General features: G+C 40.0%; 2 protein-coding genes across 2 annotated transcripts in view; one reads left to right on the forward strand and one right to left on the reverse strand.

Moving 5' to 3' along the window:
- Window positions 1-16689, forward strand: part of LOC135734447 (putative serine protease 46) — a 662394-nt gene that overhangs the window by 463649 nt on the left and 182056 nt on the right. The gene's annotated exons all lie outside the window — the stretch shown is intronic.
- Window positions 2446-6836, reverse strand: LOC135734573 (uncharacterized). The gene is made up of 12 exons (XM_073815898.1): window positions 6338-6836; window positions 5933-6034; window positions 5413-5496; window positions 5204-5272; window positions 4938-5081; window positions 4516-4852; window positions 4044-4329; window positions 3508-3740; window positions 3262-3350; window positions 3081-3145; window positions 2723-2916; window positions 2446-2583 (listed from the first exon to the last, which is right to left on the reverse strand). Exons 1-11 carry the CDS (start codon window positions 6574-6576, stop codon window positions 2765-2767), a joined length of 1800 nt encoding a protein of 599 aa, XP_073671999.1. The 5' UTR covers window positions 6577-6836; the 3' UTR covers window positions 2446-2583; window positions 2723-2764.

Below are 16689 nucleotides of genomic sequence, written 5' to 3' on the forward strand. Positions count from 1 at the left end.
AAAAAAATAAATAAAAAAATGCTATTAGTAATGTTACTTGCAGCGTTCAAAGCAAACGTTACACGTTTGTTGTTGTATGAACTCTGAAATGTAGCTACGTGTCTTTTGATAAAAGCGTCTGCTAAATTAAATTCAACAAAAAAAAAAAACGTTTTGTTTTGTTACTATCAATGGCAAACGTGAATTTTCTATTTTGATATATCTTCGTTATTTTGGTTGTTAGAGTTTCCACGACGAGAGCATTGGATCTGATCCTACATACAGTCCGCATCCGAGCACGTCTTCAGGTCAAAGGGGACAGACCCGAGGTCGTGCTCGAGGAAGAGGAGGTGCACGGGGTAGAAGCCGAGGAAGTCGAGGTAGAGGACGCGGAGCAAGTCAGACTGCAACCGGAGAACACCTGAGACATGAAGATATTGTGCGAGTGGAGAATCTGCAAGCTCAACGAATTTCAGATGAGCAGGTAGCCAGTCTATAATATCATTTTTGTTCTTAGTTGATATTTTTTCGACCTCAACATCAGCAAAAAAAATTGGATAAGATCAAATAAGATAAACATTTATTGTCCCACAATAGTGAAATTATCAGTGCTGCAGCAGCCCAGTAGATTTTTTAAAACGAGTAAAGAATTTTAATAACAATATAATATCAACAATATATACAATATAAACAATATATATCAAATTGAGTCCTTGGCACTGTCTGCCAATAAATAATTACCTGGCATTTACTGTGGACACAACATTTCTCTTAGAGGACAGAAAAAAAAGAGTTCTAAAAATAAAGTTGAATCTTTTTGATGAACTATTGTTTTACAGGCCAGAATTCATAGACTGAGCTTGGAAGAATCCCATCAGTTGCTGCAGATCTGCCTGACAAGGGACCCAAGCCTCATCTTTGATCTCCTCCATATGTCAACATCAGGAGATGCTCCTCCACCAGGCCCTCCAGCTCCGAGTCAACCCACTTGGTGTGTGTGCCGAAACTGCAGAGAGATGCCCACAGATATAGAAAGAAAGTGCTGTGGGCAACAAGATGACTCCTGTATTTCCATGCTGCCCCACATGGAATTGTACATTTTGCAGGAGGGGGTGTTGCGACTTGCCAGAAGGATCTGGAATGATGTCCGGGCTGTGGAGGATCTTCCAGACCCAGGGGAGAGCAATAAACAATTCCGCTACGCTGCATACCGGCAATATGTTGTGTGGCAATATGGGGCACTGGGAGCTGGGCACAGAGTAGTAATTCCTAGTTGCTGTGTTTGGAAAATTAGAGACCGCTACCCAGATACACATGGACAGTATACAGGTTTCATCCCAAGTAGGGTGTAGGCACAGTACAATAAATAGTATTTATTTTTGTGCCCTGCTTTTTATTTATTTTGTACTGGTTTATATATTGTTCTGTAAAATTTGCACTAATGTATACAGTTTGTACATTCATATTACTTAAATTTTGTCATGTTTGAATAAATATTTTGAGTTGATAAATGCCTTTCCTTTATCATTTCAGCATAAACAAGCTATTACTTTTCTTACCTCCTTACATGCTAAATGAATAATGACAATGAATGTGGTATAACACTTTTTGTTTTATTAAAAAAAAAACACCAACAACAACAAGAAAGACCTAAGAGGAATACTTTTTTAAACAACTATCTGTCCTTTTGTTGCTTTTGATTGTCATAAACAATCTGTATTTACATATAATAAATTAGAAATATATATATATGTTAGAAAATGAGTGTCCATGGATGGCTGACAGGTCAGGCTTTGCATGATGCGTATTCTGCTGTGGTGATCTACTCCTTTGGCAGTGATTTACCTTTAGGACGAATATCAAAATTACACATCTGACAATAATTACTGTAACTCAAAGACACACAATGAATGACAACACATTTTTTTCCATTTCACACCGTGACAAACATTTATGTGATTCTTTGAATTAGTTTATCCGTAGCTTTGTTAAGAAAAATATTTTAGATCATAAGTTATGATATGGATTTTTTAAATTACCCTTGGCACCCAAGTATATTAGCACTTCATGATCAAGCAAAAAATATAGTAAGGAAACTCACCTAGCCCTCTGCTGAGTTGATTCTGCAAAAGCTCCTGTGTTGATGGGGCAGGGACACCTGACAGAACCCCATGTTGACGGGGATCATCGGGCCTCTTTTTTCTAGTCCGTGGCAAACCCCCAGTAGCAGACATTCTGCGCTGCAGAATCGCACTTTGGAGGTCCACAATGTAACTGTAGTCCTTTTCAACCTTTAGTGTGTAAAGGCTCCACTTCCTGGACTTTTTATTGTACACCTTACCGTATCTGCCATCAGAGAAAAGATTATGAGCTCAGTGATACATTCATTGTACCTTAAAATGTACAGTATTTCGTTTTTCATCATAAAATTAAACATACTGAATAGAGCCATCAGCCCTTCTCTTTGCTGGTCGGTCAACGTGGTGGTTGTGGTCCAGGCCAGCCAGCATGACGCGAGCAGCGTACACGGGTGGCGAAAAGCAGAAGCGTTTGCTTGCATACATTAAAATATGATTGTGGAATGACTCCAAATCTGCAGTTGACCTGAGAGCACAGAGGAAAGATACAATTGCTTTATACTGTGATAATAAAAATGAAGAAATAGCAGGAGAAATTCTGAAGTACAGTGGATTATTTGCATAGGGCAAAACTAGAAATTGAACATAGACCTATGCTGACATACCTAAAATGTAGATATTTGTGTATGCTCTTTAGCCAGCGTGCATCAAGCACCACTTCTGTCAGTCTCTGGTGTGCCACAGAACCCTTCTGGATCCACTCCTTCTCTCTGTCCTCCACCAAGGGACCATGCTGACAGGCTCCAAGGGCCCACGCATGTTCTCCTGTCACATGGTGAAGTAGTCCAGCCCACATGTCCTATTACAAAAAAAAATTAAACGTGATGTGAATAATGTGACAAATAAGAATAGAAGTCAATTTTGCACAATAACTACACCGCAATAGATACTGGCCTAGACAGATGAATTTTGATTATACTTACAAAAAAATCTTCATATGTATCTGCAGTCTTGCAGCAATACCAGAAGTGGTTGCAGATGTCCTTACTCCACATCTGAAGGATGGTGCACCCCCTTTGCTGTCCTGCCTTGACATTGTAGCAAAAATACATTTTGGGGATGTCAAATAGGTTTATGAGAAGAGAATTTATGTAGATGATTTTTTTTCCAGCTATTTATATCTACAGAGAAATCATTAACTTACCGCATTAATTCTTTTGCCCAAACTTTTGGACCCATGCCACATGTCCAGGGTGTGTCGTACGCCGCAGTCTTTATATTTCCCTTTGTTATCTAAAAGACAAAAAAGTAATTGATGATATATGCTAAGTAGTAATCCAAATCATTTTCCAGTCCTAATAATGTAAGTGTAGTTTGTTGCATGGGGCTATATGCACAGAGTTTTATTGCTGAAACAATCTCCTAAAGCAAAATAAACCAATAAACTTACTGAAGAGGGCTGATATCTGAGAATGAGCATCCGTGCAGAATTCTTCAATGTTGAGTTCTTCACATAGTTTATCAAATGCCCCCATGAAGCCCTCCTTCTCCATGATAACAGAATTCCGCATGGTTCACGCTTGTCGATGTTGACCATGCATATTATCTGTTTGGATCCATTGTCCATGACACTGTATGTGCAATACTGTGCACAGAATCCTGGACTATCCATGCGAGCATCTCCTTTGAAAATTAATTAGAACAAAAAAAGAGAAATTGTGATAAGAACTTTGTCCGTAATTGTTCATTTTTTCCTGATCCAATTGCATTACAAACCACTGTGCAATGTCTATCCAGCACTTCATATTTTACAAATACAATAAAATATTAAATACTTTATCCTATTCTTTTATGTCTAGACTCTAGACCATTTTTTTTTGTGTTAGTATCACTATGCATCTGCCTTTTCAATACCATCGATTTGAGAATAAACACATTTAGAATAAATGGTGCATACTATGAAGTAAGCATGTGTGCCAAACTCACCCAATGCTACAACTGGCCCTTTTGACTTGAGCTGGGTGATGACTGCAGCTCTCTTCTCATCCCAGAACTCCTTTATAGTGTCCACACAGTAGGAGTCCTGGATCCTAAAGAATGTTGACCTCTCCACCATCCCCATGTTCATAAACTTAAACAATAGTGAGATCTTGGCGTAGTTGTTGCCCGACAGCAGGATATTAGTGGAAAGCATGAAGTCTCCAGCTAGCATCCCATATTTTAAAATGGGCTGGGAAGCCCACTTCCAAACTGTGTGACCACGAGGACACATCTTTAAAAAAAGCAGACAGAGAAATACAGCACATTACAGTAACTAAAATGACTAATACACATACTTTTAACATCATTCGCCACACAGCACTTTTGTTATCAGTTTTTCCGTTAGTGTAAGTTTGAATTGATCCAGAAAAAAGGGTTGGTGTTACAGTGTAATCTTTGATGCTAAATAAAGACTCACCCATTCAACGACAGCAGCTGTTCCCCTGGACCTGACATTGATTTCAAACGGTGCAGGTGCCCGGCATTCAGCCTTACTGTTTGGGTCCTTGGCAGAACACATGCTGACAGGGAGAAGGAGATACTCGGCAAGCTGCTTCAGGCTGTCGTGATAAGCAATGGATGCAGGATGGCCAATAATATCATCAACGACCATGACTTTTGCTGCTTCTGGGAGTGTTGGCATGTCAGCCATAGTTTTATCTGGGGCATTGTCTGTAGCATCATGCACAGTGTCCTCCATGTTGATTTCTGGCAGTGATTCCAAGCAAATTGGAGTTTTCAGAGCACCACCAGTCCTGTTGTAATAAGAAAAGGTATGAGAAACAAAAAACTAAACACAATAACTTGACAGTAAGTGGAGCCAGAGTGTATTGAACCCACCTAACACAAATACGAGGCCTAAAATCTGCATCATCACTGTCATCATCATCTGAGTCCAGTTCCCTGGTTACATCTTCTAATGATGACACAGACTGTGTGTCCATATCAGGATTCCAGGTGACGTCTTCATCTTCCCAGTCAATGCTATAAAACAAAAAGACGAAGAAAATTGTAAAATAAACCCAGAATAATTCACACCATAAATACACAACATTTTACACAAACAGAAAAGTAAAAACTTCTCTGCAGTACACACTGCAACTTACATGGAGTTTCGGATGTCATTAAAATCATCTGCATCAACAACATCAATGCTTATGTCCAGCGACGACATACTAAAAAGATAGAAAAACACACACAAAGGGAGGAAATATTACATTACCACATGTCGTTAAAATAATGCACAGAACATGATTATACTCTAAATTGAATTTTGGAAATAATCGGAAAAAATCATCTTACTACCATAACATACCTTGCATCCAATTGCTGGAGAGCTGTTTCCTCTGGGCAGCTAATGTTTAACTCCTCAACGCCAGCTACTGAGAAGTCATCATCTCTGTGAATGTTACAAAAACATAATACTATCAGCATCAACATAAAAAAAGATTTCCATTTATCAAAGTGCAACACAGGACTGTTGATATTTATAAATAGAAATCTTATGTTTTCAAGTTGATGAGAACATGTTGTGACAGACCGAAAAAGCATGAAGAGTGATAAAAACTATTTAGAAGATACTCAGTTTGCCCTATCCTCTACAAATACAGGTATTGTCCTCAGGCCATCACACTTTTCAAAAGATCTAATCAAGTTTCCCTGCCCCCACCACACCAGCTAATAGGCTTCATTTTCCCACTGGATATACAAGAACATACTTTTTTTGGAAAATATATTCAGTGCATACCTAAAATATATACGTGTAAACATGGATATATTCCACCAAGACAACGGTGGCCTAAGCCATGTTCAGAGCAGCATCAAGTAAAACTCACCGGTCGGACAGAGACTCAGCAACAATAGATGAGACAGGTGGGGGAGGGGGTCTCATCAATCTGTGTTTCGCAGGCGTGGAAGTTGATAGATCCATCTCGTAGCTAACAAAACACATATGCCACATCACCACAGATGTCCAGTTTATAAGCAATATATTAACGTAATTTTATCACAATTATGATGCAGACACTTGCGACTATGGCTGTGCAATATTATCATAATGTCATGTCCTAAAACTCAGATAAGCAGTAACGTTAGCTACGACCTGTAACTCAACTGATTTACACCGACAGAGCAGCTAATGTTAGCATTGGGCTAATACTGGCTACAAAAATAGCTACGTTGCCTAACGTAACATTTATCATGGAAATAACAAATCCCCCCGAAGCAAAACAAATTATTACCTGTTCAGCAGAAAGACCGCAACCTCGGCATCGCTTTTCAGGCCCTTCAACTCCCTCAGTTGTCTCCACCGTTCAAATGCTCCACCGATGTTTACGCGAGTTTGTCCTCTGGCTTTATCCAGTGCCTGTTTAGTTGCAGCCTTTTCTGCCTCAGATTTTCGTTTTCTAGGTTTTTTAGTAGGGCGAGCAGTTACCAGCAAAGCTGGCAGTGGAAGTTTTGGCTGCTTTTTATCTTCCATTGTGCCGGTGCCGCAAACTCCAGCTTACTCCGTGTAGTGAGACTGAATATTTCAGGGAACGGTGACGTGATTAGTGCACGCAGGGCAGCGCGCGCAGTGGGGCTCGGGCACGAGACATGAAGGCATCTGATTGGTTCTTTACATTCGCACCGCATGGCAGTGATTGGTCGGAGTTTGTACTGTCCTGCAGCTGCTACAGAGGTCTGATTGTTTTCGTTCCTTTTTCTGAACACATAATGTATTGACTACTCTCAGGATAGAAGGACCATTTCACCCAGTATAAAAAAAATGTATCTAAACAGGATTACCTACCCTAACTTTAATAACAACAAATGGAATATATTTTCTTACTCGTTTATTTTTACATCATTATGGTACCATGGACTAAACAAGTCAGGGAACATTACCTAAAATGTGTAATGTAGCCTATTAGATTCTGTAATGGATCATAATTTAAAAAAATATTAGTATAATTTTGTCATGTAATTTGGAATCAGTAATGGATTACAATTTGTTAGTTATGTATGCAGCTGTTCTGATACCATAGTGTAGGGTATAGGGTGCAGTTCTGGCCAAGTAAAATTGTTAAATTAATATAAAATCTGGGTTGGATCAGTAAAGCAAGGTAGAATTGTTTAAGAAAAAAAAAGAAATACCATCTTGTCTGTATTGCATGGGAAATAACTTTTTAGTCAAAAAGGATTTGTTTGCCTTTATTTTGTTATGTCAATTTATTTTAAGTTGAAACATATGATACAATTTGTCTAATGTTGCAATACTAGTGTAATAGGCGTAAGTAAGATTATGCATGGTTCATGTTTGTGTTAGAGTGATCTAATAAATGTTGCGGTATATTAAGTTATTAAAATACGGTGTCGGGCATAAACACTAGGGGCGCTGCGACGTGTTTGCAAAGAGCACCTTTCCCGTTTAGTAGACGCCATGGAGAGACCCCCAGGAAGACTCATGAGCTTTGATGGCGGTTGAGTTCAAAGTTAAGCTTTAACGTGTTGGAAAATTGTTGAGAAGTCCCATGATTCGATGGAAGAAACAAACACAGGCTCGGCCAAAGGTTGGCAACAGCCGGGTTGAGAGTGGAGTGCATGGTTGGAAACATAAGTGATTTTGGAAGTGATCTGGAAATGGAGGAGGAAGTGTCAGGTGCGGAGAATGGAAGTAATGAATGGAAAGTAGTTGAAAATCGGAAAAGAAAGACAAACTGGGACCAGTTTTCAGATTCTGATAGTGATAAGGGAAGACATCAGTTAGGAATACGAAAGGAGGAATATAAAGTAATGATACAATTCGAATCTGAACCTGAATCTGCTATAAATCCGTTAAAATTAACTAAAGCAATTAATAATGAGATAGGGCTGATTGAGAAGGCAAAAATGGTAAGGGGTGGTAAATTGTTATTATTTTGCAAAGATAGCAAGCAACAGGAAAAGGCAATAGGAATGAAGACGTTACTGGGGGAAAAAGTAAGAAGTCAAATTCCAGAAGAGAGAAATTGGGTAAGAGGAGTAATAACAGGAATCCCGATTGACATGACAACAGAAAGAATCAAAAAGAATATCTCTGGAGCAGTAGTAAAGGAAGTAAGAAGACTTCAGTATGTCAAAGACAAAGAAAAGAAGGATAGTTTATCTGTGATGCTAAATTTCGTTGAGGATAAACTACCTGAAAGGGTATATTTAGGATACATGAGTTACAGGGTTAGGCCTTATGTACCTCCGCCATTAAGATGTTACAAATGCCAAAGATTTGGCCATGTTGCGGCAGTTTGTAGAGGGAAACAAAGATGTGCAAGATGTGGAGGAGAGCATGATTACGGTAAATGCGAACAAGGAGTAAATCCTAAATGCTGTAACTGTGGGGGAGAGCATAGCGCAGGGTACGGAGGATGTCAAGCGAGGAAGAAAGTCTTGAGAATACAAAATGTAAGAGTGGAAAATGGGTTAACATATGCTGAGGCCCTGAAGAAAGTGGAACAGGAAGCGAAAGAAATTAAGAAAGTTGCACCTCTGGAAATGAATAAAAGCATAGTAGAGACTGAGAAAGATCCAATGGGGATTGACAAAATGTCTTTTGTAGCATTTATAGCTGAAGTGGTTAACTGTTCAGCACAAACGGAAAGTCGCACAGAGAGAATTAAAATCATAGTAAGAGCTGCTGAAAAGTATTTGGAAATAGAGGGAATTAATGTGGAAATGATCAATGAAAAACTAAAAGTACAGGTTGGAAACACCCAGACAGCATGTAGTTCATCAAAGTGTATATAAATAGGAAACACGAAATGTTTATTAATAGTAGTATTTTTGATTATTATTATTATTATTATTATTATTATTATTTTTTTTTTTTTTCACTAAATGTATACAACCAAGTAGTGCTCCATACTCCAATCCAGTAGGTGGCGGTAAATGCACCTTTAGTTGGTTTGCCACCCGCCATTTAAACAACAGAAGAAGAAGAAGAAGAAGAAGTAGACGCCATTTTGTCCTTATCTTCAAGACGGTAAGATATGGTTGTTGTTTCGGTTGCGTTATGTTATTAATTCGTGTCGAATAATTGATCATGGATAATATTTCGGAATTATTTCAAGTATTTTATATTTAAAAGATGTGTTTCTATGGTTATTTTTGCAAATTAGCTCATAAAAGAGTTGTTTTTACTTGAATATGAGTCCTATTTTTACTCCTTGCGTTATTCATAAAGCATTACGCTGCTGTATATATTTGTAGTAGTTTGAGAAATCATCATTTATAAAAACAGAACACACAATGCTATACATTATGTGTGCATATTCCATCGTGATGTAAATATTTCTAGTGTTTAGGTTGTCAGTTGTGCGAATGCATTTGTTTTTCTTACTCGTGTATAGAGGGTTTTCACGACGTGTCATCAGGGCGGAAGACTCCATATTGGAGGCACTCCGTATCACAACAGAGCACAGGCCCTGATGTATATCCCGAACGTCGTCAAGGAAAATGGTTAATTATTGCCGTGTTTGAGGTTGTGCCAATAAGACAGATTGAGTAAAACATTTGGAATATTATTGACTTGCAAAAGTTATTAAAAACCAGGGAAAGGCATGCAAGAAGTTATCAGAGGAGGCGCTTGTGGTTGGCAAAGCTCAGGAAAAAGAGTAGTATTGTATTAGAAATATGATTGAAGTACATAAAGTATAAAACAAGTATGCTTTTAGTGGTTTTGCTTTATTTAAAGAGTATTTAATATGTACGTACTTTTAGTGTTTGCACAAAATGTACTTAAACACAACTAAAATTTGCACTGCAATGCCTTAATGTCAGTTTGCTTAATTGCTCATAACAAATTTTCTATTGTAATGATAATAATATTTTTAATAGTAAAATGGTAAAAACAATTATCGCTTCCATTGTTTTACTATGTGCTTATTTGACTGTAAAGCACTTTGGTAGGACACTGACTATTTTAAATTTGCTATATAAAGAAAGCTGACATTGACACATGGGCTCGGCATGAAAACCAGGTAGTTGACTATCGGGATATGCAACTGAAGGAAGAATCGCCGGGTTGTTACTGGTCCAAGAAGAGGGAGCTAACTCGTAGGGATCTGCCCCGCCTATAAATTGTTATTTCTCGAAATATCGTGCGTTTTCTTGTGGTCCAGGTCCTTCCCTATATGCCTTTGCATCTTGGACGTGTTTTCGGTTGTTTAGACATGTGTAAATTCACTTAAAGTATTCAAAGCGCACAATACTCCATTGTACTCAGTTCAGTTCTTTACAGCGAGTGCCTCCACAATGGCCGCGCATCCGGGTTACCGCCCAGATCGTGAAATCGGTCAAAACCCTCTATAGCCTAAATCTTATTGGTTTTCGTGGTTTTATATTGTGGGTGTCATAATGAAGATTTAATGCAGCTTTAGTATGATCTTGACCATGACAGTAGCATTTTAGGAACCGAAGTATAGGTAATTTTTTTGTTGATGTGTAAATAATTACATCTAAACAAACCATATGATGTCCGGCTTTGTTACCTTGCAGAAATATAAAAAAGAGCTGAAAATAAACTACAATTTGCAATCCAATCGCTTGTTCCCACGAGGAGCGAAGTTATGAATATGCATGTATCCTGCTGCCCATTGGAACATGTTTTTCACATGAATCAAATTTATCACAACACTGGTCGGGCTCTTTTCACTGTTGCACAGTGTTGGAGGTGTATCCACCTGTTTCTTGATGTAAATGCGGGTGCTGCCATCTTTGTGCATTCCGGTTTATGACTTCCGGTGAGCCAATAAAGCTAATGGTAGTCTATTGCGTAGGACACAAGTGTTCCGTTTTGACTGGCTGTTAAATGTTTATTATTAAATCCAATAAGACCAACATAATTTGTGCAGTTAGGGGTTGCCATAATAGCTAATACAAACGCAGTAAATCTCAACAAAACATTTGTTTTAACCCCATGCACAAGAGCTAAATGTGTATATGACGCACATGCACTCATGGTTTGTATTTACAAATCTATCCAGTAAAACTTTTCATAGAAACTACGTGTAAACAATAAATACAATAATTATTTAAAAACAACTAATATTATGCTGATAAAAATTTGCTGATTTAGCTGATTTATTTATTCTGCAACTATATATTTAGGGCCCGAGCACACCAGGGTGTGAGGACCCTATTGTTTTTGCTCCGTTTATTATTATTATTATTAGGGCCCGAGCACACCAGGGTGTGAGGACCCTATTGTTTTTGCTCCGTTTATTCTTCTTCTTCTTCTTCTTCTTCTTCTTCTTCTTCTTCTTCTTCTTCTTCTTCTTCTCCGAAATGGATCGCATTTTTGAGGGCCTAAACATACCCGAAAACTCATGAAAATTTGCACACGCGTCAGAAGTGGCGAAAATTTACATGTAGTATAGGCGTCAGAAGTGGGTGTGTAGAAATGGCTCAATAGCGCCACCTGCAAAATTTCAAGAGAACAGCCCCCCTACTACGAAAAACGTACAGACACGAAATTTGGTAGGGTCATCTATTACTCCAAGACCTACAAAAAAGTCTCTTGGAGCTAAGCTCTAAACCCCACAGGAAGTCAGCCATTTTGAATTTTCTCTGTCATTTTTTGACATTTCCAAGCGTCGTACTTTAACGAACTCCTCCTAGAGATTTAATCCGATCATCATCATATTTGGTCAGTATCATCTAAAGGCCTTTGCGATGCTAAATTGCGGAGCTTTTGACTTTTCATTGGAGGGCGTGTCCGTGGCGGCCTGGCAAAGTGTAATGTTTCGCCATGAAACAGGAAGCTGATGTAATTCAGGCATACATTGTCCGATCCGCCCCTGACTTCACACGTTTGATAAGGGTCCAGGCCTGAACACATCAACATGGCATAATTCAGTAACACTCATAGCGCCACCTAGAGGCAGCAGGAAATACCATGTTTGATGCTGTGACTTACTGCTCTTAGGTATTTAACCATATCAACATCATATTTCACCAGTGTAATCTCAAGACCTTGTGTGATGATAAAAAGCAACGACCTTGACTTTTCATTAAAGGGCGTGTCCGTGGCGGCCTGGCAAAGTATCGCTAAATGAATCGCATTTTGACAGGCTAAACAAGCTCAAAAAGTCATAAAACGTTGCACACACGTCAGAAGTGGCAAAAATTTACATGTGGCATAGGCGCCAGAAGTGGGCGTGCAGAAATGGCTCGATAGCGCCACCTGCAAAATTTCAAGAGAACAGCCCCGCCGCTACGAAAATCCTACAGATACGAAATTTGGTAGGGTCATATGTCACCCCAAGACCTACAAAAAAGTCTCTTGGAGCGAAGCTCTAAACCTCACAGGAAGTCAGCCATTTTTAATTTTTGCTGTGATTTCTGTGCAAATTTTGTCATTTCCAGGCTTCGTACTTTAACGAACTCCTCCTAGAGATTTTGTTAGATCGTCATCATATTTGGTCAATCTCATCTAAAGGCCTTTGCGATGTTAAATTGCGGAGCTTTTGACTTTTCGTTGGAAGGTGTGTCCGTGGCGGCCTGACAAAGTTCAGCGTTTTCGCCATGAAACAGGAAGTTGTTATAACTAAGGCATACAATGTCCAATCTGCCCCACACTTCACATGTTTGATAAGGGTCTTGGGGCCAGATTTACTAAACAGGGCAAATTAGTGCATGAGCGCAATTCCAAAAATGCGCTGATGGGAGTGGTGATATCTGCGGGTTATTTACTAAAAAAGCGCTAATTAAATAACACAGGCGCAACAGCTGATTTCCATAATGACCAACCAATCTACTAAGAGCAGCGCAAATTAGCGCATGGTTGCAAATAAGCAGAGATGATGCTCCTGCAGGTGCATGTGACATACAGGCCGATAAATAAAGGCAGAGAGACGCGTGAACTTATCTGGTAAAATGATCCTGGAAATCCTCTCCCTTCTACCATGCAGTCTCTGATTTCTGCGATGTCTCCTCCTAGCAACAACAATTGCAGCCATTTCGAGCGCAAAATGATTTAAGACATGCTTTTTTTCGGCGTTAAATAGTCGCGCAAATGCCATACATAACACATGCGCAAACATTAGTAAATCGCGTTGCGTGAATCATTTAAATAGTCTCCTCCCAAAATGTTTGCGTCTGAAAGGGAAACTCCTAGAAATGCATATGCAATCAGGTCAGTCGCAAAAAGAACTAGACCACACCTTTTCAGCGCTAATGATCCACTGCGCGTCCTTAGTAAATTCCGACATCGCTATTTACCGCCAAAATGATGGTTTACGCTGGCGCAAGCGCTTAGTAAATCTGGCCCTTGGCCTAAACACATTTCAATGCCAATATTCAGCTTCAGTCCTAGCGCCACCTAGAGGTAGCAGGAAATGCCTTGTTTTACGCTGTGATTCACTGTTCTCAGAGATTTAATCAAATCATTATCATATCAAGTGAGACTGATCTTAAGCCCTTTGCGATGATAAATTGCGAAGATCTTGACTTTTCGTTGAAGGGCGTGTCCGTGGCGGCCTCGCAAAGAGTGATGTTTCGCCATGAGAAAGCTGTTGTAACTCAGGCATGCAATGTCCGACCTGTCACAGACATCATACGTTTGACAAGGGTCCTGGCCTCAACACATCAATGTTACAACAATCAATTACAATATAGCGCCACCTGCTGCACAAAGGAGGTGTGGCACATCAAAGTTCCTTTGAATACCCGCCTATATTTACCCACTGAAATTTCAATCCCCCTGGTTCATTGCTTTACTAAGGCCATAGAGTGGCGGTGCACATGCGTGCGAGGGCCCTTCCATCACTGCTTGCAGTTTTAATTAGGGCCCGAGCACACCAGGGTGTGAGGACCCTATTGTTTTTGCTCCGTTTATTATTATTAGGGCCCGAGCACACCAGGGTGTGAGGACCCTATTGTTTTTGCTTCGTTTATTATTAGGGCCCGAGCACACCGGGGTGTGAGGACCCTATTGTTTTTGCTCCGTTTATTATTATTAATATTATTCTTATTCTTCTTCTCCGAAATGGATCGCATTTTTGAGGGGCTAAACATACTCGAAAACTCATGAAAATTTGCACACGCGTCAGAAGTGGCGAAAATTTACATGTAGTATAGGCGTCAGAAGTGGGCGTCTAAAAATGGCTCGATAGCGCCACCTGCAAAATTTCAAGAGAACAGCCCCCCCACTACGATAAACATACAGATACGAAATTTGGTAGGGTCATATATTACCCAAAGACCTTCAAAAAAGTCTCTTGGAGCGAAGCTCTAAACCTCACAGGAAGTCAGCCATTTTTAATTTTTGCTGTGATTTCTGTGCAAATTTTGTCATTTCCAGGCTTCGTACTTTAACGAACTCCTCCTAGAGATTTTGTCAGATCGTCATCATATTTGGTCAATCTCATCTAAAGGCCTTTGCGATGTAAAATTGCAGAGCTTTTGACTTTTCGTTGGAAGGTGTGTCCGTGGCGGCCTGACAAAGTTCAGCGTTTTCGCCATGAAACAGGAAGTTGTTATAACTAAGGCATACAATGTCCAATCTGCCCCACACTTGACATGTTTGATAAGAGTCTTGGCCTGAACACATTTCAATGCCAATATTCAGATTCAGTCCTAGCGCCACCTAGAGGTAGCAGGAAATGCCTTGTTTTACGCTGTGATTCACTGTTCTCATAGATTTAATCAGATCATTATCATATCAGGTGAGACTGATCTTAAGCCCTTTGCGATGATAAATTGCGAAGATCTTGACTTTTCGTTGAAGGGCGTGTCCGTGGCGGCCTCGCAAAGAGTGATGTTTCGCCATGAGAAAGCTGTTGTAACTTAGGCATGCAATGTCCGACCTGTCACAGACATCATACGTTTGACAAGGGTCCTGGCCTCAACACATCAATGTTACAACAATCAATTACAATCATAGCGCCACATGCTGCACAAAGGAGGTGTGGAACTTCAAAGTTCCTTTAAATATCCGCCTATATTTACCCACTGAAATTTCAATCCCCCTGGTTCATTGCTTTACTAAGGCCATAGAGTGGTGGTGCACATGCGTGCGAGGGCCCTTCCATCACTGCTTGCAGTTTTAATTAGGGCCCGAGCACACCAGGGTGTGAGGACCCTATTGTTTTTGCTCCGTTTATTATTATTATTCTTCTTCTTCTTCTTCTTCTCCGAAATGGATCGCATTTTTGAGGGCCTAAACATACCCGAAAACTCATGAAAATTTGCACACGCGTCAGAAGTGGCGAAAATTTACATGTAGTATAGGCGTCAGAAGTGGGCGTGTAAAAATGGCTCGATAGCGCCACCTGCAAAATTTCAAGAGAACAGCCCCCCCACTACGAAAAACTTACAGATACGAAATTTGGTAGGATCATCTATTACTCCAAGACCTACAAAAAAGTCTCTTGGAGCTAAGCTGTAAACCCCACAGGAAGTCAGCCATTTTGAATTTTCTCTGTCATTTTTTGACATTTCCAAGCGTCGTACTTTAACGAACTCCTCCTAGAGATTTAATCCGATCATCATCATATTTGGTCAGTATCATCTAAAGGCCTTTGCGATGCTAAATTGCGGAGCTTTTGACTTTTCATTGGAGGGCGTGTCCGTGGCGGCCTGGCAAAGTGTAATGTTTCGCCATGAAACAGGAAGCTGATGTAATTCAGGCATACATTGTCCGATCTGCCCCTGACTTCACACGTTTGATAAGGGTCCAGGCCTGAACACATCAACATGGCATAATTCAGTAACACTCATAGCGCCACCTAGAGGCAGCAGGAAATACCATGTTTGACGCTGTGACTTACTGCTCTTAGGTATTTAACCATATCAACATCATATTTCACCAGTGTAATCTCAAGACCTTGTGTGATGATAAAAAGCAACGACCTTGACTTTTCATTAAAGGGCGTGTCCGTGGCGGCCTGGCAAAGTATCGCTAATTGAATCGCATTTTGACAGGCTAAACAAGCTCAAAAAGTCATAAAACGTTGCACACACGTCAGAAGTGGCAAAAATTTACATGTGGCATAGGCGCCAGAAGTGGGCGTGCAGAAATGGCTCGATAGCGCCACCTGCAAAATTTCAAGAGAACAGCCCCGCCGCTACGAAAATCCTACAGAAACGAAATTTGGTAGGGTCATATATCACCCCAAGACCTACAAAAAAGTCTCTTGGAGCGAAGCTCTAAACCTCACAGGAAGTCAGCCATTTTTAATTTTTGCTGTGATTTCTGTGCAAATTTTGTCATTTCCAGGCTTCGTACTTTAACGAACTCCTCCTAGAGATTTTGTCAGATCGTCATCATATTTGGTCAATCTCATCTAAAGGCCTTTGCGATGTTAAATTGCGGAGCTTTTGACTTTTTGTTGGAAGGTGTGTCCGTGGCGGCCTGACAAAGTTCAGCGTTTTCGCCATGAAACCGGAAGTTGTTATAACTAAGGCATACAATGTCCAATCTACCCCACACTTCACATGTTTGATAAGAGTCTTGGCCTGAACACATTTCAATGCCAATATTCAGCTTCAGTCCTAGCGCCACCTAGAGGTAGCAGTAAATGCCTTGTTTTACGCTGTGATTCACTGTTCTCAGAGATTTAATCAAATCATTATCATA

The sequence above is a fragment of the Paramisgurnus dabryanus genome, chromosome 1, assembly GCF_030506205.2.
Source record: "Paramisgurnus dabryanus chromosome 1, PD_genome_1.1, whole genome shotgun sequence".
Lineage (NCBI taxonomy): Eukaryota > Metazoa > Chordata > Actinopteri > Cypriniformes > Cobitidae > Paramisgurnus > Paramisgurnus dabryanus.